At 39.9% G+C, this 17,116-nt stretch overlaps 1 protein-coding gene and 1 long non-coding RNA gene across 2 annotated transcripts in view; one reads left to right on the top strand and one right to left on the bottom strand.

Moving 5' to 3' along the window:
• LOC145459062 (protein Wnt-10a-like) overlaps positions 1 to 15,484 on the bottom strand; it is a 34,805-nt gene extending 19,321 nt beyond the window's left edge. Inside the window, exons 1-2 of the mRNA XM_080337656.1 lie at positions 14,067 to 15,484; positions 3,309 to 3,480 (exon numbers count right to left, since the gene is read on the bottom strand). Coding sequence (XP_080193782.1) covers positions 3,309 to 3,480; positions 14,067 to 14,131 — 237 coding nt within the window. The 5' untranslated portion in view covers positions 14,132 to 15,484. The remainder of the gene's footprint in view (positions 1 to 3,308; positions 3,481 to 14,066) is intronic.
• Positions 1 to 17,116, top strand: part of LOC145459277 (uncharacterized) — a 416,587-nt gene that overhangs the window by 235,803 nt on the left and 163,668 nt on the right. The window lies entirely within an intron of this gene.

Raw genomic sequence — 17,116 nt, 5'->3', positions numbered from 1 at the left:
TTCAGGTTTATTTCAATATGAATATATTATTTAATTTGTATATTAAAATCAAATGAGCGAAACAGGTATTCTACGAATGTTTGTGCGCTTTGAGTGAGTGAAGCGTGGGGTGTCAAGGAGTTTCAACGAAATCGATTACTGCTTTTATTCATATTTCCTTCGGATGAATATGCATTTGGATTTATTTTTAGATCGTTTATCAATTCGGTACCTAAAAGCATAAATTTAGCACCGGGGGTGAATTTACCCAAGATTAAGAAACTCAGCACTAGATTAAAATGGACGACCAATAATCGATTCTAATATATCGCCTTCGAGAATGTTTATTTTTGATCGAGTGCACGCAAATAGCATTGTTTTCGGGCTTATGCTGAAAGCCAGTTGCTCTAGTACTTTACGTAATTTATCTGTCAATGATGAAGGTCGGGCATTAGTACGCACAGAAACTACTAATCGAAGGTAGTCCAAATTCGTCATGGGCGTAAACGACTCGCCAACTCAATCAAACCCGAACATGGTTAGACGTTTTGTCACAAGTTAAGGTCGTACATTCAATGTTGCCAAATTAGTGAGTTTACTGTGTAATCTATAAATAGCATACTGTATCAGTATCAGTACTAGTTTTATCAATATTTTCAGCTATTAAAACACCACAAGACTGCGTTACAATTAAAAGAACGGAAGATGTCGAAACAACATGGACTGTGAAATGCGACACGCATCTGGACGTAGAACATGTAAATAAGAGGTATGTATACTAAATGTATAGTGTGGCGAGATAGCATAGTGGTATGATTCACGACTGCAACGCCAATGGGTTGCGGGTTCGAGTCCAACCCGAGAGCGACTCACGAATTCCCACCTAAATGTGGGATTTCATCCAGGCTCCTCCGCGCAACATGATCCGGGTAAGCAGTGTATAAAAAGCCTGGAAATGGGCAGCGTTCCAAGTCGGCAGTTACCGTAATCAAAATAAGGTCAGTCGGTCAGGTGTAAATGACCGTTGTTGTTGACAAACACCGTGAATAACACAAGCAAACAGATTGAGTGTATACATGTATGTAGGGGAGATGTGGTACCGATGGATCAAAAATTGGAAAATGATCGCTGGCCCTAAAATGTTCAGTTAAAAACAGCAGATCTTTTGCTGGCTCAGCACTTGGATACAAGCTCTACCTATCGCGCACATATACATGAATATCCGCCTTTTCAAAAAATATTTGCGGACGTTCAAAATTTGTTGCTCGAACGTGTCATCGGTCCCCACCCGGTGGGTCCAATGGCACACGACCCGGGGACCTATGACACACATACCCTAAAAAACTCAGATGTGACAACTTTTTTGCTCAGCATTATAATCTAAGCTACAGCAAGCCAAAGAAGAATGTTTGGTCGCAACCGTCAAAAAATAGATAAATATTAACTCAAATGTTGTCGTAAAATCACGTTTCGATTTAGGCTCGAACTTATAAATTTGACGGTACATACATATTGCCCGAAAATCGACCGTGTGACTTCCAAATACCTCGTTATAGCGATAAAACATCATATGCAATTTTTACATAAAGATTTTCTGTACGTAGTCATGTTTCATTTGTTTCATGATTAGTATGCTTGCTTATTTTGTTTGATTTGACTATTGTATCATCGGTCCCCACCCTACTAATTTTGTACATGAATCGAAAAAAATTCCACTCAAGGAAAGTACTGAAAAAAATAATAGGTTCCATTATATAGCCTGATACAAGCTCTAGACTTCACAATAAAAATGATTGCAGGTTAGTTCGTGTTGAAGGTTACAAAGAAAAATGTATATGTCGATCTAAATTTAGTTTACACCCCCCAAAACAAAAAAACATCTGTGAGAGACCCCATAGCTCGCGCACGGCGAATTTTTTTGTATGTGAGGAAAGATTTTGCCAGCATGCAATTGTAGACAAGCTCACGGAGTGTAATCATGGAATTATCATAGAGAATTTTCAAAGTATTTTCGGTCCCAGTGATCCATCGGTACCACATCTCCCCTATGTGTGTATACTTTTGACATTGCGTTTTGAAGCTATTTTATTCTCCTGCGAAAACGGACAGCTATTTATCACGATATTGGTTGCTAAGGTCAGTCCATTCTCATTTATGTTTGAAAATATTTACCAGCAAACTGGTGCTGATGCTGACCTCTACCATGACGACATCGACCACGCTGTTGTCTCACACTTTCGACGATAAATTGGTAATCTCCCAAACGTAATTAGTTTTGCGGCTCATCAGCGCGAACGGGGGATATTCGACAGAAAAGCAGACGCAGCAAAACTAAACATCTATTTCACGAAAACACTTCCCAGCGACTAACTTTTGTGGAACTTTCATGGATTTGTACGGAAATTTATGTTACACATACCTCAATTTCTGGTGTATTGGTAATAGTTTTATTTTATATTTTTTATAAGTTAACCTTAAGTTTTAAAGTTTGCTGTTGTTCGTGGTATTCACGGTGTTTGTCGACTGCTATGGTCAATTACACCGAACCAATTTTCTTCATTTTTATTCCATAGCTGCTGAATTGTAGCTCGGCTCTAATAAGACACCGCTTTCGCGGATCACGTGGCGAGGTGGAGCATAGCCTAGATAAACCTCCAACACGTATAGGTATGAATTCTGGAGTTGACCTCGGTCGGACTCGAACCCGCAACCCATTCGTGTTGCAGTTGTGGATTATACCGCTCCGATATCCCGCCACGCAAGTTTTTAAGGTGATGTTTTCTACAGTTATAAGGTTCTGACCAGACTTCTGTGTTTTAAAATTGAGCAAATAAAACTAGATCTGGAACTACACACTTTTCAAATCCATCAACTAGAACTACTCATCTCTTCAAAACTCGCGACTAGAACTTGAACTAGCCCTACTCACCTTTCAAAATCCGCGCATAGGACAAGAACTAGAACTATTCACGTTTCGAATCTAGTAACTAGAATCTGAACTAGAACTAGAACTAGAACAAACCGCGTTTCAAAATCAACTAAAACTACTCAATTTTCGAAATCTACAATTGAAACTAGAGGTACTCACTTTTCAAAATCCGCAACTAGAACTAGAACTGCTTAAAAATCGGTAGTTAGGTGACCCCCAATAAATCTGGCCTTGGCCTGGGTTATTGCGCTTTGATGGCACATTTTTATCGAGTCTCCGGTCTGCACCATGCTTATTGCTTGTCTATACACATAGCATTTCACTGAATTTCATTTCTGATGTTGTTGATTTGCACGGTTGAGAAATATCGATTTCTCTCTCTGATCAGAGTTCACATTACCTGGATCGCGGAGGCCACCGCTTCTGGATTTTTGAGGCACATCTCGTACTGCTTTTTGGATAAGCCGTCTGCGTTACCGCATATCGTGTTCGTGTTGATACGCTGCGTAGAGCTTGGTAGACCCAGGCCGACGACGTCATCGAAACTGGACGTGAAAACGGTCTCCTGCAAACTGAGAATTTATTAATTACATTCATTGTAGCGCTTATGCGAGAATGCCAATATTCCGTGTGGGTATTTACGTGGAAGATATTCTTTATCTTGCGTAATGGAAAATGTCTCTCGATGAGAAATATACTATGCTATAGGGCAGTGATTCTTAACCAGGGTTACCCGGGATTCGCTGGAGTACAAGACACATACTCAACTCGTACAGAAGAAGTCAGACTGATTTGGAGTAAATATTCATATCATTATTTCGTTTTGTGTGAAAATCGTGTTTTAATGGCTTAGTTTTGTTAACGCTGTTGTTGATGCCAGGGCGTTGGAGCTGGCACAAATTTTAGCTGCTCCAGCTCAAGCTCCGGAGCTCTCTTCTATGATGAACTAGCTCCGGATCCAAGCTCCTGAGCTCATTGATACCGCTGCTCCGGCTCCGTAAACTATCGAATGGTTTCGTCATTTCTGAGCAGCCTCGTGTACTTTGTAGGCTGCGTTATATTTAGTTATGGACGGATATATTTTGGCGATTCCTGCCACTGAATCAGGTTAGTGGTTACATCGGCGAATAAGTTTTAGAGAATACTCCAAGAGTTGGCATTGGATTAAGGAGCATCGCCAAACCAAAGTATGTCCGTTCGTTGGTTATTGTTCATTGCTGGATTATTTACAATTCTGTGTTTTGCAGAATTAAGGAGAAGTCCCTCCATTTTAATTCAATGTTTCGCAAGATGGCGCTATGTTAAAGTAGAGTTAGCACTCGGTGTGGCGCGGCGACCGACATTTTCAATCAACGATAACATCCCGGCAGAGATCGGCCTTGGAATTCCTTACCTATGGCACATTTTCCTGTGTCTTTTGAAAAGAACAAATTGATGCCCATCAGATATGCTGCCCTACAAGCTACGATGTTGTGTCTGGTCTCTGGCGTTAGGCCATGACTTTGAAAACATACATATCAAATCAGGCATAATTGTGCTACTTCGGAAAAATGGCGATTTTGAAGATGTTAGTGGATTATTGCCCGCGAACATTCTAATAGTATTCATTTGTTGTTTATTATTATGCAATAAGTTTCTTATCATTTGATGATGGTGGTCCTGGAATGCAGTGGTGTTTGGGGTAGGCCTAATATTTAATAAGTAAAACAGAAATTCACATTAAATTCGGAAAATTTCCCTACCTCCCAAGTCTCCAATTTTTATATGTTAACAATGTAATTTCGTTGCAAACTTGGCTGTGGAGGGGCTGTTGACGATACATCTTGTATCAATTTCGAGGGTATTTACTTTGAGCCTAAGGGTACATTGGTCTTCCGTCCTGTAGGCGTCTGTATATTTACTTAGACTTAGGTTAATGCTACGAAATTATCGATTACTTGTTGTAATGTTGACTGAGGCAAGGTAATTTCACCAATGACCTCAAGTTATCGCTGGCTAGCAGCTTTTTCCATGTTTTTCGGTAATCTCCCAAAGCCACCACGAAATCATTCTATTAGGAATCATTGCAGTTGCGCACCATTCCATCATTGCACTACAGGCTTATGGATACCGAAATCTACACGAGGCGTGATGAAATAGCAAAGCCGCTCCGATGATGTTGTGTGTATGCGATCGCCTGATTATATTTACAACTGTCTGGATCGACGTACTGTCAGAAAAATGCTCAAATATCATGAATTATCACCGCGTTTGGATGTCTAGAATCCCTCTCATTCTATCAATTATTATTTTGTGTAATGCCTCGAGGGTGGTGGCCTGTACAAAGGTTTCATGGCTGTTGGTTGACTCTGTCTTTGCAGAATCTAAATACACGATTATATCATGAAGAGAAATATAGGAACCGCGATACACATATCGTATTAGGAGATCAATTGAAACCTATCAGCAATATCGAGTCGATAGCACACTTTGAGACAATATTGGTATCGGCCATTGGAGGTAAAATAGAATATCGGTGATTTCCGTGAAATAACAGCATGGTAATAGGGAGTTGTTGAACTATAATCTCGACTGTTGGACTGGGAATAATAATCTATTTATTACGAGGGATGGTGTGAACCTCTGAAAGGTTCAGGTTCGCGTGAACGCGAGCGTTTTTGAGAGGGTCTGCGTGAACGCGAACGTGAACCTCATGACGTCACATGATGTCATATTGCTGATTCCAACCTTACTTTTCAGTGAAGTGATATATACTAATGTTCACGATACCTAGCGACTACTCGGGCCACATAATGCCACAATGCTGAAGCACATATCGACTTTTTAAACGTTGCCAAATGTATCAACTGAAGCAATCAAATACTATAATAATCCCATAAAATCAATATCTTCCGTCGCTTTGCTAACAATTTCGACGAGGATTTCAAAGGGAATATATACTTACGCCTTGACTGTCTAGGCGTGACCAGAAATGTATTCAGCGTCTTGAGTGTTGCTACACGTTGATATTGAGCAGAGTGTAAAACGTTATACAGCAGTAGCCAACACCTCAATCGCACGGATTTGGTTTTTATGGTACAATAAAGATATGAAATCGAGATGGACCCGTACGCTTGCTAGATTTTTTTACACCAGATAACGATATCAGTTTTATTGATTAGTTGAATAAGCATCATTCGCTGACTACCGACATGTAGCGTATTTCGTTGTTGATGTTGTGTGATTGCGGGTCAAGCTCACACCAGAGAGTCACTAAATATTCACAAACGGAAAGTTAGATATTTCGAGAAAACTTTTGTAACAAAGCGGGTAAAACTTTTGAGATTGCCAAGGTGCATGCTCGTTTAGTGGTGATTTTTTATGCTGCCAGCGGCATAAAGTGACCCGCAATTGAAATGCAATACAGTTCAACCAAAGGCGTTATAAAGACGTGATAATTGTAATATATGAAAAAGGTTTACAGTGCCGAACCTACCAAAATTCGTTTGTGAACGTGAACCTCTAAATTTCCGAGGTTCACGCACAGAAAGCGAACTTTAACCTCACGTTCACACCATCCCTATTTATTACAGCTTACAAGTGTCCAGATGCAGCCTTTCTAGTTTATTCTACGTCCAAGCATAGCAACGGCGGTGAAGTTGTTCAAATGCTGTGAAGTTTCGGAAATGTGCCTTAAGCTAGAAGCTATATCTTTTGAATATCAGGGTTATCGGTGAAGCTGCCGCTTATCTGTTTTATCGGTATCGGTTCGAAAATCGGTACTGGTGGAGCTCAACTCAGCGCTTTGTATATCCGTTAGTGATGAGCATCGGAGCGGAGTTTTGCCGATTTCGTGACAGTCGGAGCGGCGTCGGAGTTTACTACAAATATTTTTCGGATAATTTCGGAGTATTGTAACTTTTGTCTCCGATATCTTTGGAGAGCTCTGACCAGAATACACTATTGATTATGATTACAGACCAAAACACAGACAGTTGACACCTTGTAAAGTTGCAATATGACGGGTAACATGCAAAAATGATTGCCAAGTGCATAAAAATCAGCCATCTGCACTGCAATTGGGGACTGGAGAGTAGACAATACTATGAGGCCAACGCTATTATCACATTAATTTAGAAAAACACATTACCAAGTGTACCATGATTGCCACTGTTTCGGATACTTGACGAGATTCATCGGAGTATCTCGGAGTCTGGGATTGAGCTCTTCGGAGTCGGAGGGAGTTTTCCTCAGACACTAAAGTTGTCGGAGGGATTCGGAGTCTCGAAAAGTACTATCCGCTCATCACTGATATCCGTATACTAATTCAGACTACTCAGTGCTAAGGCAATAGAACTTGATGCGAAATATCTATCACTGATATATAATGGATTGTGCGAATTGCGTGTGACGTTAACTTTCCCAGTAATAATCGAGGCAAGTGACTTATTCGGTTTCAAATTTCGCAACTGCGAAATCTATCCCAGATTTGCTCCATGCCTGCGGCGTGAGAGGTAATCCGAAACGGCACAGTCGACACTTGTCTTGCAGTTATTACGACGCTGATGTTACTAATGGTAGGCACACATATATGTATACTGAGTATGGTGGGCGACAGTCTAGTAGAGTTTTGCATCATGGTGACCTTCAACTGCTAGCCGATGTCGAGACAGTACCAGCACTGCCCTACTGTGAGATGCCTTGTTAATCAGCATTTCTCTGTACGTCATGCAGTATGATGGTTATAAATACGGTTCTCAAAGCTCATACACATTCAAAACATAACATATCACCAACAGCATTCCACTGTCTTATTCATTCAATATCCAGTGATAAGCGCCACCCTACCTTCTGTTTTTATATAAATTATTAATGACCACGTTTCATCTACCACAATTCTGTAATCTAACCTCTTCAAGTCTTCATGCATATAGGATTAACGATTTGACATTGTTTGTAAAATTTTAAAACTCATAAATCTCGACATTTTACTGATTAAGGGGCAGATTGCGACCCCGGTTGTGTGCGTATTTACCAGTTTTATTGTGATTGAAGGATATTATAACAATAAAGCATAGTTAGAATCCAATATTGCATGATGCAACGGCACCGAATTTTCCTAGAAGATCACCAAGATCAGGCATGGGCAAAGTGCGGCCCGCCGAGCGATTCTGTGCGGCCCGCGAAAGGCTGCTTGAAATTTAAAATATCAAACCTACTTTTTGATGTTGCTGCGTGGACTAAAACCATACGATGTATAAACTGGACCAGAAATTCGTTTACTATCAAGCCTGTTCATTAACATACCGTGATTACGCAGCCTATACGTACCTCACATGCAGGGCCGTAACAGCACTTCGTCAGCCCCCCCCCAAAAAACTTTGGTCTTGGGCCCCCCATAGGGTTATAGACCGAACTTATGGGGAGCTTCGCCCCCCAGACCCCCCTCCGGCAATACCCTGTTTACACCTATTTATCATATTCGTTCGGAGTTTGTTTAGTGAATCAGCATTTGTGGCCTAAGCGCGAGAAGCGCGGGAAATTTCTAGAATTCATGACTGAATCAGTCAGTATGATCGGGAATTGCATATATATTGCATATATATTGTTATCAATTTTTATCTTCTCTCTGCTCACGTAATCAGATTTGCCGGTAGAGCTGAGTGAGGTGCGTTTGAAAAGGTAGGACTACTCAATAATAATTAAACATCTTCGGGCGTATACCCGTTGGCAGAAACGAAACAGCACCTCGTCAGGCCCCCAAAACGTGGGTCTTGGGCTCCCATAGGGTGATGAAACGACCCCTCCATCAAGTTGCTCGCGTTTGTCCCGAAATCACCTGTACTGTATTGTGAGCCAGAGCGAAAATTTTCGATAATTTATGATAAAATCGGTCAATCAGATCGGCGACTGCATATCTATTATGCTATCAATTTATTGTCCTCTCTACTCACGTAATTAGATTTACCGGAAGAGCTGAGTGAAGTGTCTTGAAAACGGGAGGGCCCCTAAATAGTAATTAAACATCTTTGGGCGGGCGGACCCGTTGATATGACTTCGTTACATGATGCTATTTCGTGACTTCCAGTCTGCTATATCAAAAAATATAGAATCGCCCAAACGTAGGCTTGTAAACTAAGAGACGCACACGATTTCAAACTGGTATTTCTTCACTGACATAAAATTTTTCCCAGCGGGATGGTATTTGTTTTGTGAGGTTCAGATTGCAAAGACAGGAACATTCGGCGCCAGTCATTTAGGCGCCTATGGACAATTAAACCTATATGTATTTTGTATATAACGAAGTCTTAGGTCAGCATAAGGGCATAGACCTTTACGGCCAAGGTTTTCTCGCTGCCGATCGTTCTGGCACACTTCTTGGAGTCGTATGTTATATGGCCTAAAACTTGATTGTATGCCTTGGTGGGTCGTGGCGTGGTAAGGGCCCAATACCCAATAATAAAGATAAAACGGTATTTGAATTCGCGCGCAGCGCGAAAAAATTTTGAAACAATTGCATAAATTTTCAGAAAATACTCTATGATTTATGCTAATTCACGAAATTATTTTGGGCCCCTTTCGAGCTCGAAATTATTTTGGGCCCCCCCAATTCGGGGGTTTGGGGTGCGGTAGTTACGGTGCTGCTCACATGCCTAAACCAGACTAAAACTAAAGTCAATGTAGCAAGTTATGCCGTTAGAATTAAAGTCACAAAAAATCACCAAGCCTTCTTTGGTGCCATTGTCACATTACGCATTACATGGTCTGTGTTTTAAATTGTTACGTGATGTGTTTCCATTCATGAAACAAGTGAATCAATGCCCATGATTTCTATGAATATATCACCACCCATAAAGGTTGTCAAAAAAAAAGAAAGCCAAAAGTTGAAATTCAAAGATGGGTAATAACTGCAACCTTCGCTGATCAACAAGGCCATTTCGGCAAGCTGCACAGTGTACACTACTCAGAAACCAGCTACCAAGACAATAAGCTATATATTATCCTTAGGACCGTAACTATCGCACCTCAAACCCCCCAATTGCGTGGCGAGCTCGACGGGCGCCCAAAATTATTTCATGAGTGAACAAAATTGTAGGGTATATTTTTGAAAATTTATGCAACTTCATTCAATGGTTTTTAGAATGGGCATTTCGGCGTTAGCCATTTTCGCGCCACGACGCACCAAGATAAATAAACTTTAGGCCAACGCGGGATTCCGAGAAGGCACTGCAATTGCAACTGCTGATCAAATTAACTAAGTAAAGGGAATAAAGCTCGACAGCGAGAAAACCTTGGCCGAAAAGGACTGTCCTCATGTTGACTGAAAACCACAAAGTCCAATTGTCCGTAGGTAATATTTGCCAGTGAAGAAATGTCAATCGGGAATCGGGGTCGTCTTTTTAGTTTGGTACCCTTCGGCGATTTCAATATCTTTTCACATAGCAGACGGGAGGTCACGAAATAACAACAGGTAACGAAGTAATTATACCAACGGGCCCTCCCGAATATTTCCAAGACAGTACCTCACTCATCACTAGCGGTAAAACTGAGTAGGCCACTACGTGGGCTGAGAGAGGTTAAAAAATATAGCAATATATTTGCAATTACCAATATTATTTATCGATTGAATTCGCGTGATTAGGGCATACAAGACATCTCGTGCATCGTGCATCTCGATGGGGGCTGTTATTGATAGAAAAACGCGGATAGGGGTTTAAAGAGAGTTCAAAATGTATCATTTTTAACATTGTTTCAAAATATGACGGCAAATAGATATTTTTTTGGGTGATTAACCGTCACTTTGTCATTCCTCAATATCAACACATCCACTGAGCACCAATTCGTGTAAAACAGTGCTTCCAATTTAGAAATAAAATCAATACGCTGGATATTCTATATTGCTGACTCGGCCCGCCAACATATTTCTGCTTCTTATTTGGCCCGCGGAGAAAAATAATTGCCCACGCCTGACCAAGATGGTAAATAAAGAGTATTCAGTGAATGCGTGCCCGTGAGGGTTGATTTCATTGAGCTATATCTCCGAGCGAAATGCGATATGCACAGAAACAGCTCGTTGGCTTGTTCAATATCAGAATGGAATATGACCAATAGATTCAGGGCGTGCGAGATTACTGCCAAGAATCCGTTTCGTATCCGGATCGAATTGACAGAGAACGTCCGGAATATCGGTGATTCCCCGCTATGCGCCCAATTGGAAGCGAGTTACGAACACGAACGGGAATAGTAATACCGGAATTAGTAATCTATACTGTATATGCGATACACTTCATGCAACTATGGCTAGTAAAATTGAGTATCATTATGATTTCATTGTAAATCACGTATTAGACTTTGAGTCGAGTCTCATTATGCTTGACGTTGGAAATTAAAATATACATCTGTTATGCGACCGCAAAGAATACAATGCGAGTTCTACACCACAGATTTATCAGAACACGTGCATCAGGCTCGGTGAGAAGCTCACCCTTAACTCATCCGCTTAAGCTTGATGCTGACAGATCAAAGGCCTATAATTCTGCCATCGGCAAACATTTAATAGATAATCCAATTTGTGCGAATAATTATCGAGACGACAGATTTCGAGTCGTTGGGAGGGGGATGAACTGCCCTACAGCGCCGCAAAGTCCTATAAGTTTCCCGATGTAAATATACGCGATCTTGAAGTACGGCAGAAACAGTATAATGCTTGAAGTTCCAATTGATCGAATTTCCTTATATCCAAATTATAATAAGACACGGTAGTAGTACGAATAAGATATTGTCCCAACAAGATCGGGAGGGGCCGTTCCCACTTCCATTTGTGTGCCTTGGAGTCGACATTTATCAAAATACACTAACCCAAACTCTGTCAACAAAACGAGTTCGTGTACCACCTAAAAATAGTACATTGAACGCTCTCTCGTTCACGAAATTTCATGCTGGTGACGTCATATTTTGTGACACGATTGTTGATATACAATGTTCTTTCCAATTCTCTACTAGTTGCTGATGATTACCCCTGACGAGTGTCATCGGAAATATTCGGGTATATTTCAATATGAATATACTATTCAATTGTATATTGAAGTTCTGTACCCCCAAGAAGCTCTTTAAAGATAATTTGGTACATTTACGACCATACCTATTTCGTTGCACCTTCTGGCAAAGCTGTGGGTTGGTCACGACCTCACGAAAATGAAAATAGCGTAGTGGTATAACCCACAGCTGCAACACCAATGGGTTGCGGGTTCGCTTCGAGTCCGATCGAGGTTGACTCCAGCATTCCTACCTAAGTGTTGGAGGTTTATCTAGGCCCCTCCTCGCCATCTCATCCGTGTAAGCGGTGTCTCATAAAAGCCTACAAGTCGGTAGCTACGGAAGATGCGAGACGACCTATCTATAGGTTTCAAGGCTTTAACAGGTTCGAAACCAGGATTATCGTTGATCAATTAATGTGTAATTTCATTACTTGAAAAAACCGTGTCGCACTACACGACTTGAATCATTACAATTCAAACTCAATCAGATTCGAGTGCCCATACCTGATCATTGATATCGAATATTATTTTCGCCTCATTACTTCGTAGATCGAGATCTCAAATTCCAACATTATATCTCGTAGAAACCTATAGCCGCGCTTTCGTTGAGAAATCGCACACCGGTAAATACGAAGTTAGTTAGTGTCACTTCAAAGCCACCACAAGTTGAGTGCCGACCAAGATGCAGTGTTTATTGGGCAGCGACAAGTGATCATTACGCAAAATCTAGACAGACGGCTTGAATACAAATGAAAGGTATCAACCAGATCCGTACCTTGTGGTGTTTCCTTTGTAACAGGAGTAACACATCCGCATCGATTTCGACTTGATCGCGTGACTAGCGCAATAATGTTTGGTATTTTTGGTGTCGTGGGATGGAGAATTGCAAATATATTCGATATCTACCTGAGAACCACAGACTTTCTTCCATTAGGCTTGAATATGTTTCGAGGTCTAGAATCTTGTCGAAAATAGTTCACCCTAATGGTGAACAATATGGTTCAGGAAGAGCGTGTATTTCCACCCGTGCACCACCCCTGCTATACGGGTGTGAATATAAACTCATGGCACAAGAAACCAGAACATAACCCAGACTCGTACCGCGGTATAAATTGAGTACACTATTCTAATACAAATGATGCTTGCACAGGAACGTAGGGAGGTATGTGCGTATAGGCACGTTTGATTTACGACAGCGATATAATTCAGAGTTCGGTGGTTCTGCTTCAATGTACCACCCTTTCCGGCCCCTTGGATGTGAAGTGAATACACGCTCATTTCGCCGAGAGTGTAGAGCCTATCCCACAATTGAATAGCTAGCGAAACCAGAATAAGTAGAAATGGGGTGCGACGGGACGTAGGCACATAGGGACGTTGTAAGGAATTCACGTTGGCACGTTCGATTGATCAAAAATAATTTAAATCATGAATCAATCACAACCCTGTCGCCCGCAAAGTAAACAAACGAACTAAACTAGCGATTTGAAAGTAAGTAAAAGTAGCAATTTTCAAGTACGTAAAATGTAAATATTCTTGGCCCAAAAATGGCTTGTAGAAGTAAAAGTAATCTAATATCATAAATATTTTAGTAATTATTTAAGTGCAAATAGGGAATATCTACTTATTCAGTGGAAAATTCATAGTGTAAATAGCACAGATGAAATAAGAATATTTCCAATTCTATTCTAGTTGCTGACGATTAACCCCTGACGAGTATCAGCTGGAAATATTCACGCTTAAGTTCTGTACCTCAAAGATGCTCTTCAGCTATGAATTTGAAATTTGCATTGAAATCTTTTTTCCACACTGTATATCCGTGCAGTTCATTATTCACTTCCGTTAAATTTTACTGTACCCATTTTCGTTTCATTGTTGTATATCCGTTGATGAGCGTATATTTTTGCGGACATTTGAACAAAAATTATATCGGCTTCCCCGACCGCATTCTCCCGAAAACAATACCACTCAAAATTCTGAGAGGCAGAAAAATGGTTGCGCCACCATGAGCGGGTGATTATGTAAGGCAATAAGGAGGCTTTGTATGACAAGATGTCATTGCCCTGTTAGAAAGAGCCCGTAATACATCATGATCGATGGCATATTCTGTCTTAACTAAGGCTAAAGTATCTGGGCGTACTCACCTGAGCAAATAAATAATCATGGAAATCCACGCTGTATGGGTTTTAGTTACTCCAATATTCTTCATATTCTCGGGCGATTTTATAGATTCCGATTTTTAATGTATCCTGAAATCCGTATCCTCTTCGATCAAAGTACAGCCAAAATAGGAGTCATCACCTTAGAATATTGCTATATTTTCTGGATATTGAGACTAAAAGTGATTAATAATAGTTATAGAATGTCGGTAATGTCGAGAAAAAGCGTTTTCTTGAAATAATTAGATTCGCAAAGCGCGTAAGAATGGGGTTATTCGGACAAGCTTGGTCAGCGTGTCGTCCGGAATTTTTGTTTGTGTACGTAATAATCGTAATTGGGTAACGAATTGTCAACAGGACTTAACGGGAGGTGTGTGGTCATTGGTGCGGAATCTCGGAATATTGCTAATTTACGTGAAAGTATTTCTCATTTGACGCGTAGGCCTATTCTTGCTAAATATTTTGGAATCGTACTGTAAATGACCCCACCTACCACTAAGAGACTGAATAGTAATGTTACGGTAATCAATTTTTATGAATTTGGATGTTTACCGTACGCTGGCAAAGTACATCAACAGTTTTGGATACTTTTGACGTTAAAAATTGATATAGGAATAAATTCATGATAGCAAAACAGATTAGTAGAGCGAAAAGCCGGTAATCTCTAATTTTTGAAATGTTTCTATGCTCTCATTTGAATTCTGTTATAATGTCTATGATTATCCTGAAAATACTACTGGAGAACTGTATCGTGCGCAACGAGCCAAGTCTGCAGTACAGACATTTGCCGTTTTCGTGCTTATGAGATTGAATTCTGATTTGATACGAACCGAACTTGATTTTCGTTGTATTTCGTTTTAATTCGGAATGGAATTCAATAATTACCAAGCGTTGGCGAATTCAGTAATTCTGATATCATTTGAAAAAAAACACTGCGTAGCTGAAATTCTAATTGTAATCTAATCTGAGAAATGTGAAAATCTCGTAGTTGCGAAACTCTGCCGCGGACATGAGAACAAAACATATGGAAAACTTAACCTCACAATACTGTCCGAATTTTCGTCTCGTTACCCCCATGTCCGAAATCTCCAATCAGTTCGTGCTTGTTAGGAGTTGATGAATATTATGTAAAAACTACTACAGTATTAATAGCGGTTATATCGAACAATGCGCTAGGACATAGCCACACACTTTCTAAATATATATCTGGCGAATAGCAACCTAAAAATTGAGTTCCAGCCATACTAACAAACATAACATTTCCTAAATCTTCCAATAAATCCTATTTCAACGCAAATGTTTAGTTACCCTACAAGATGACACACGTCCTCAATTGAAATCAAAAACAGAAGCAAACATACTTTTTGCGATTTATTCGTATTTCACGAATACCTTCTATCCTCCGACGCAAAAATTTAAAAACTGAAAAAATTAACACCTTTTCCAATGAAATGAACAACCTTTTGATCCTTATTAGAAACTTTGATAATATGTACACCAATTACAGTACGAAAATATATAAATATTACTACCATTAATACGCTTCCTGAACATAAAGTTCTACGTTTAAGAGTTTGAGTGTGCGATATGTCTTAACATTTGCTTAGTACTATAACTGTACGCTGTATTATGCCACCTGAAACGTACTATCGCCATAATGACTTCAGGATGTACAAAACCGATTATAATACTTTTACACGCAGGTAATGGTGACATAATATAGTCCCCAAAAGCAGTTATACGCAACTGAATATGTTGATAGTGGTAAAGGTCGTGCGCGGTATAAAACACCTTACTGACTCAGCCAAGCTACCGTCACACACTCCCATGGCACAGTACATAGTTACAGATCACCTTTGCACTTGCTTTTCGGATCCTGGGTATATCATACAGTCTAGTTGTGTATACGTAAACGCAAGCTAAAAGTTTTCCGACCCACGATCATCAACGAATGCGTGTGTTTCGCGAATGCCGTATTTAGTTTGAGGTGACAACATAGCGGATGAAATTTCATAGTCAATTACGCTTTACTGTAGAACGACTACAATCGGTACATACGCTACATAGATTTGATTTGCGAAGGACATGATTCTTTTCATACTAATGTTACATAATGAGATATATTGACAATGAAGTCAATGCATGTATAAACATAATTATAATGGCGATCTGGCTGAAGTAATACCACTGGTAATGAAATAGCAGCATTAGGAATTCACGAGACGAATTGGTAATGATATTTGTCAATACTGTTATAGAGATCACAATATAGATTATATATTTTCTTACGTCTATGGTAATTAAAACTAGTATGTTATTAATTTCATATGCAGGCTTCACCTTCCAAACTATTATATGACACGATTTTCACGATGCATTTCGCGGTTCAAAACTTGCGTTTTGTGTTATAAGGTGATTCAATCTTTAAGTTTGATTAAATTTCTTGCAGTGAGGTTAATTCTTTATTTGCATCGCATTTATACTTGTAGAGATTCCCTAAAATTTCATAAAAATCGCCAGGTCTCCAGTAAGACGCCCTACCGAGTCGCACGAATCAGCTTAAAGCTGCAGCAGTCGTGTTTGCTGAAGACTTGTTACGATTTAGCAGCACTGGAAAAGTATCAGTCGCACTTTGTTTACTCTTCAAATGCTGAAAATTCTGTAGCAACGATTTGTCGACGATTTTCCAGAATTGTAAGAGTAAATAAACATTGAACACGACATCGTCAACATTTGGCAAATAACGCGACACGTGTATACTCGTCATAATCATTCGAACATAAGAAGATAAAGCGTCAGAAAGTTTCTAGTATACAGTTAAACTTTTAATGATCTTTGCCCAATTTTATAATAATTTGAAAAACACTGTGCAGCAATAATTCTAATTCTAATCTAATTTGGAAAATTTGACAATTTTATAGTTGATCCAATCTGTCTAAGCATAACAATCGTGTGATATTTATGTACAGTGGGCATTATAATGCGTATTGCGTCCTGCGCTTGGACCGTGGGTAACTCTGAACTTGCTAATTCAA

This window comes from Botryllus schlosseri, chromosome 2 (assembly GCF_051294905.1).
Source record: "Botryllus schlosseri isolate E-star chromosome 2, Bs_hap1, whole genome shotgun sequence".
Classification (NCBI taxonomy): domain Eukaryota; kingdom Metazoa; phylum Chordata; class Ascidiacea; order Stolidobranchia; family Styelidae; genus Botryllus; species Botryllus schlosseri.
This window is presented reverse-complemented; position numbering and strand designations above follow the sequence as displayed.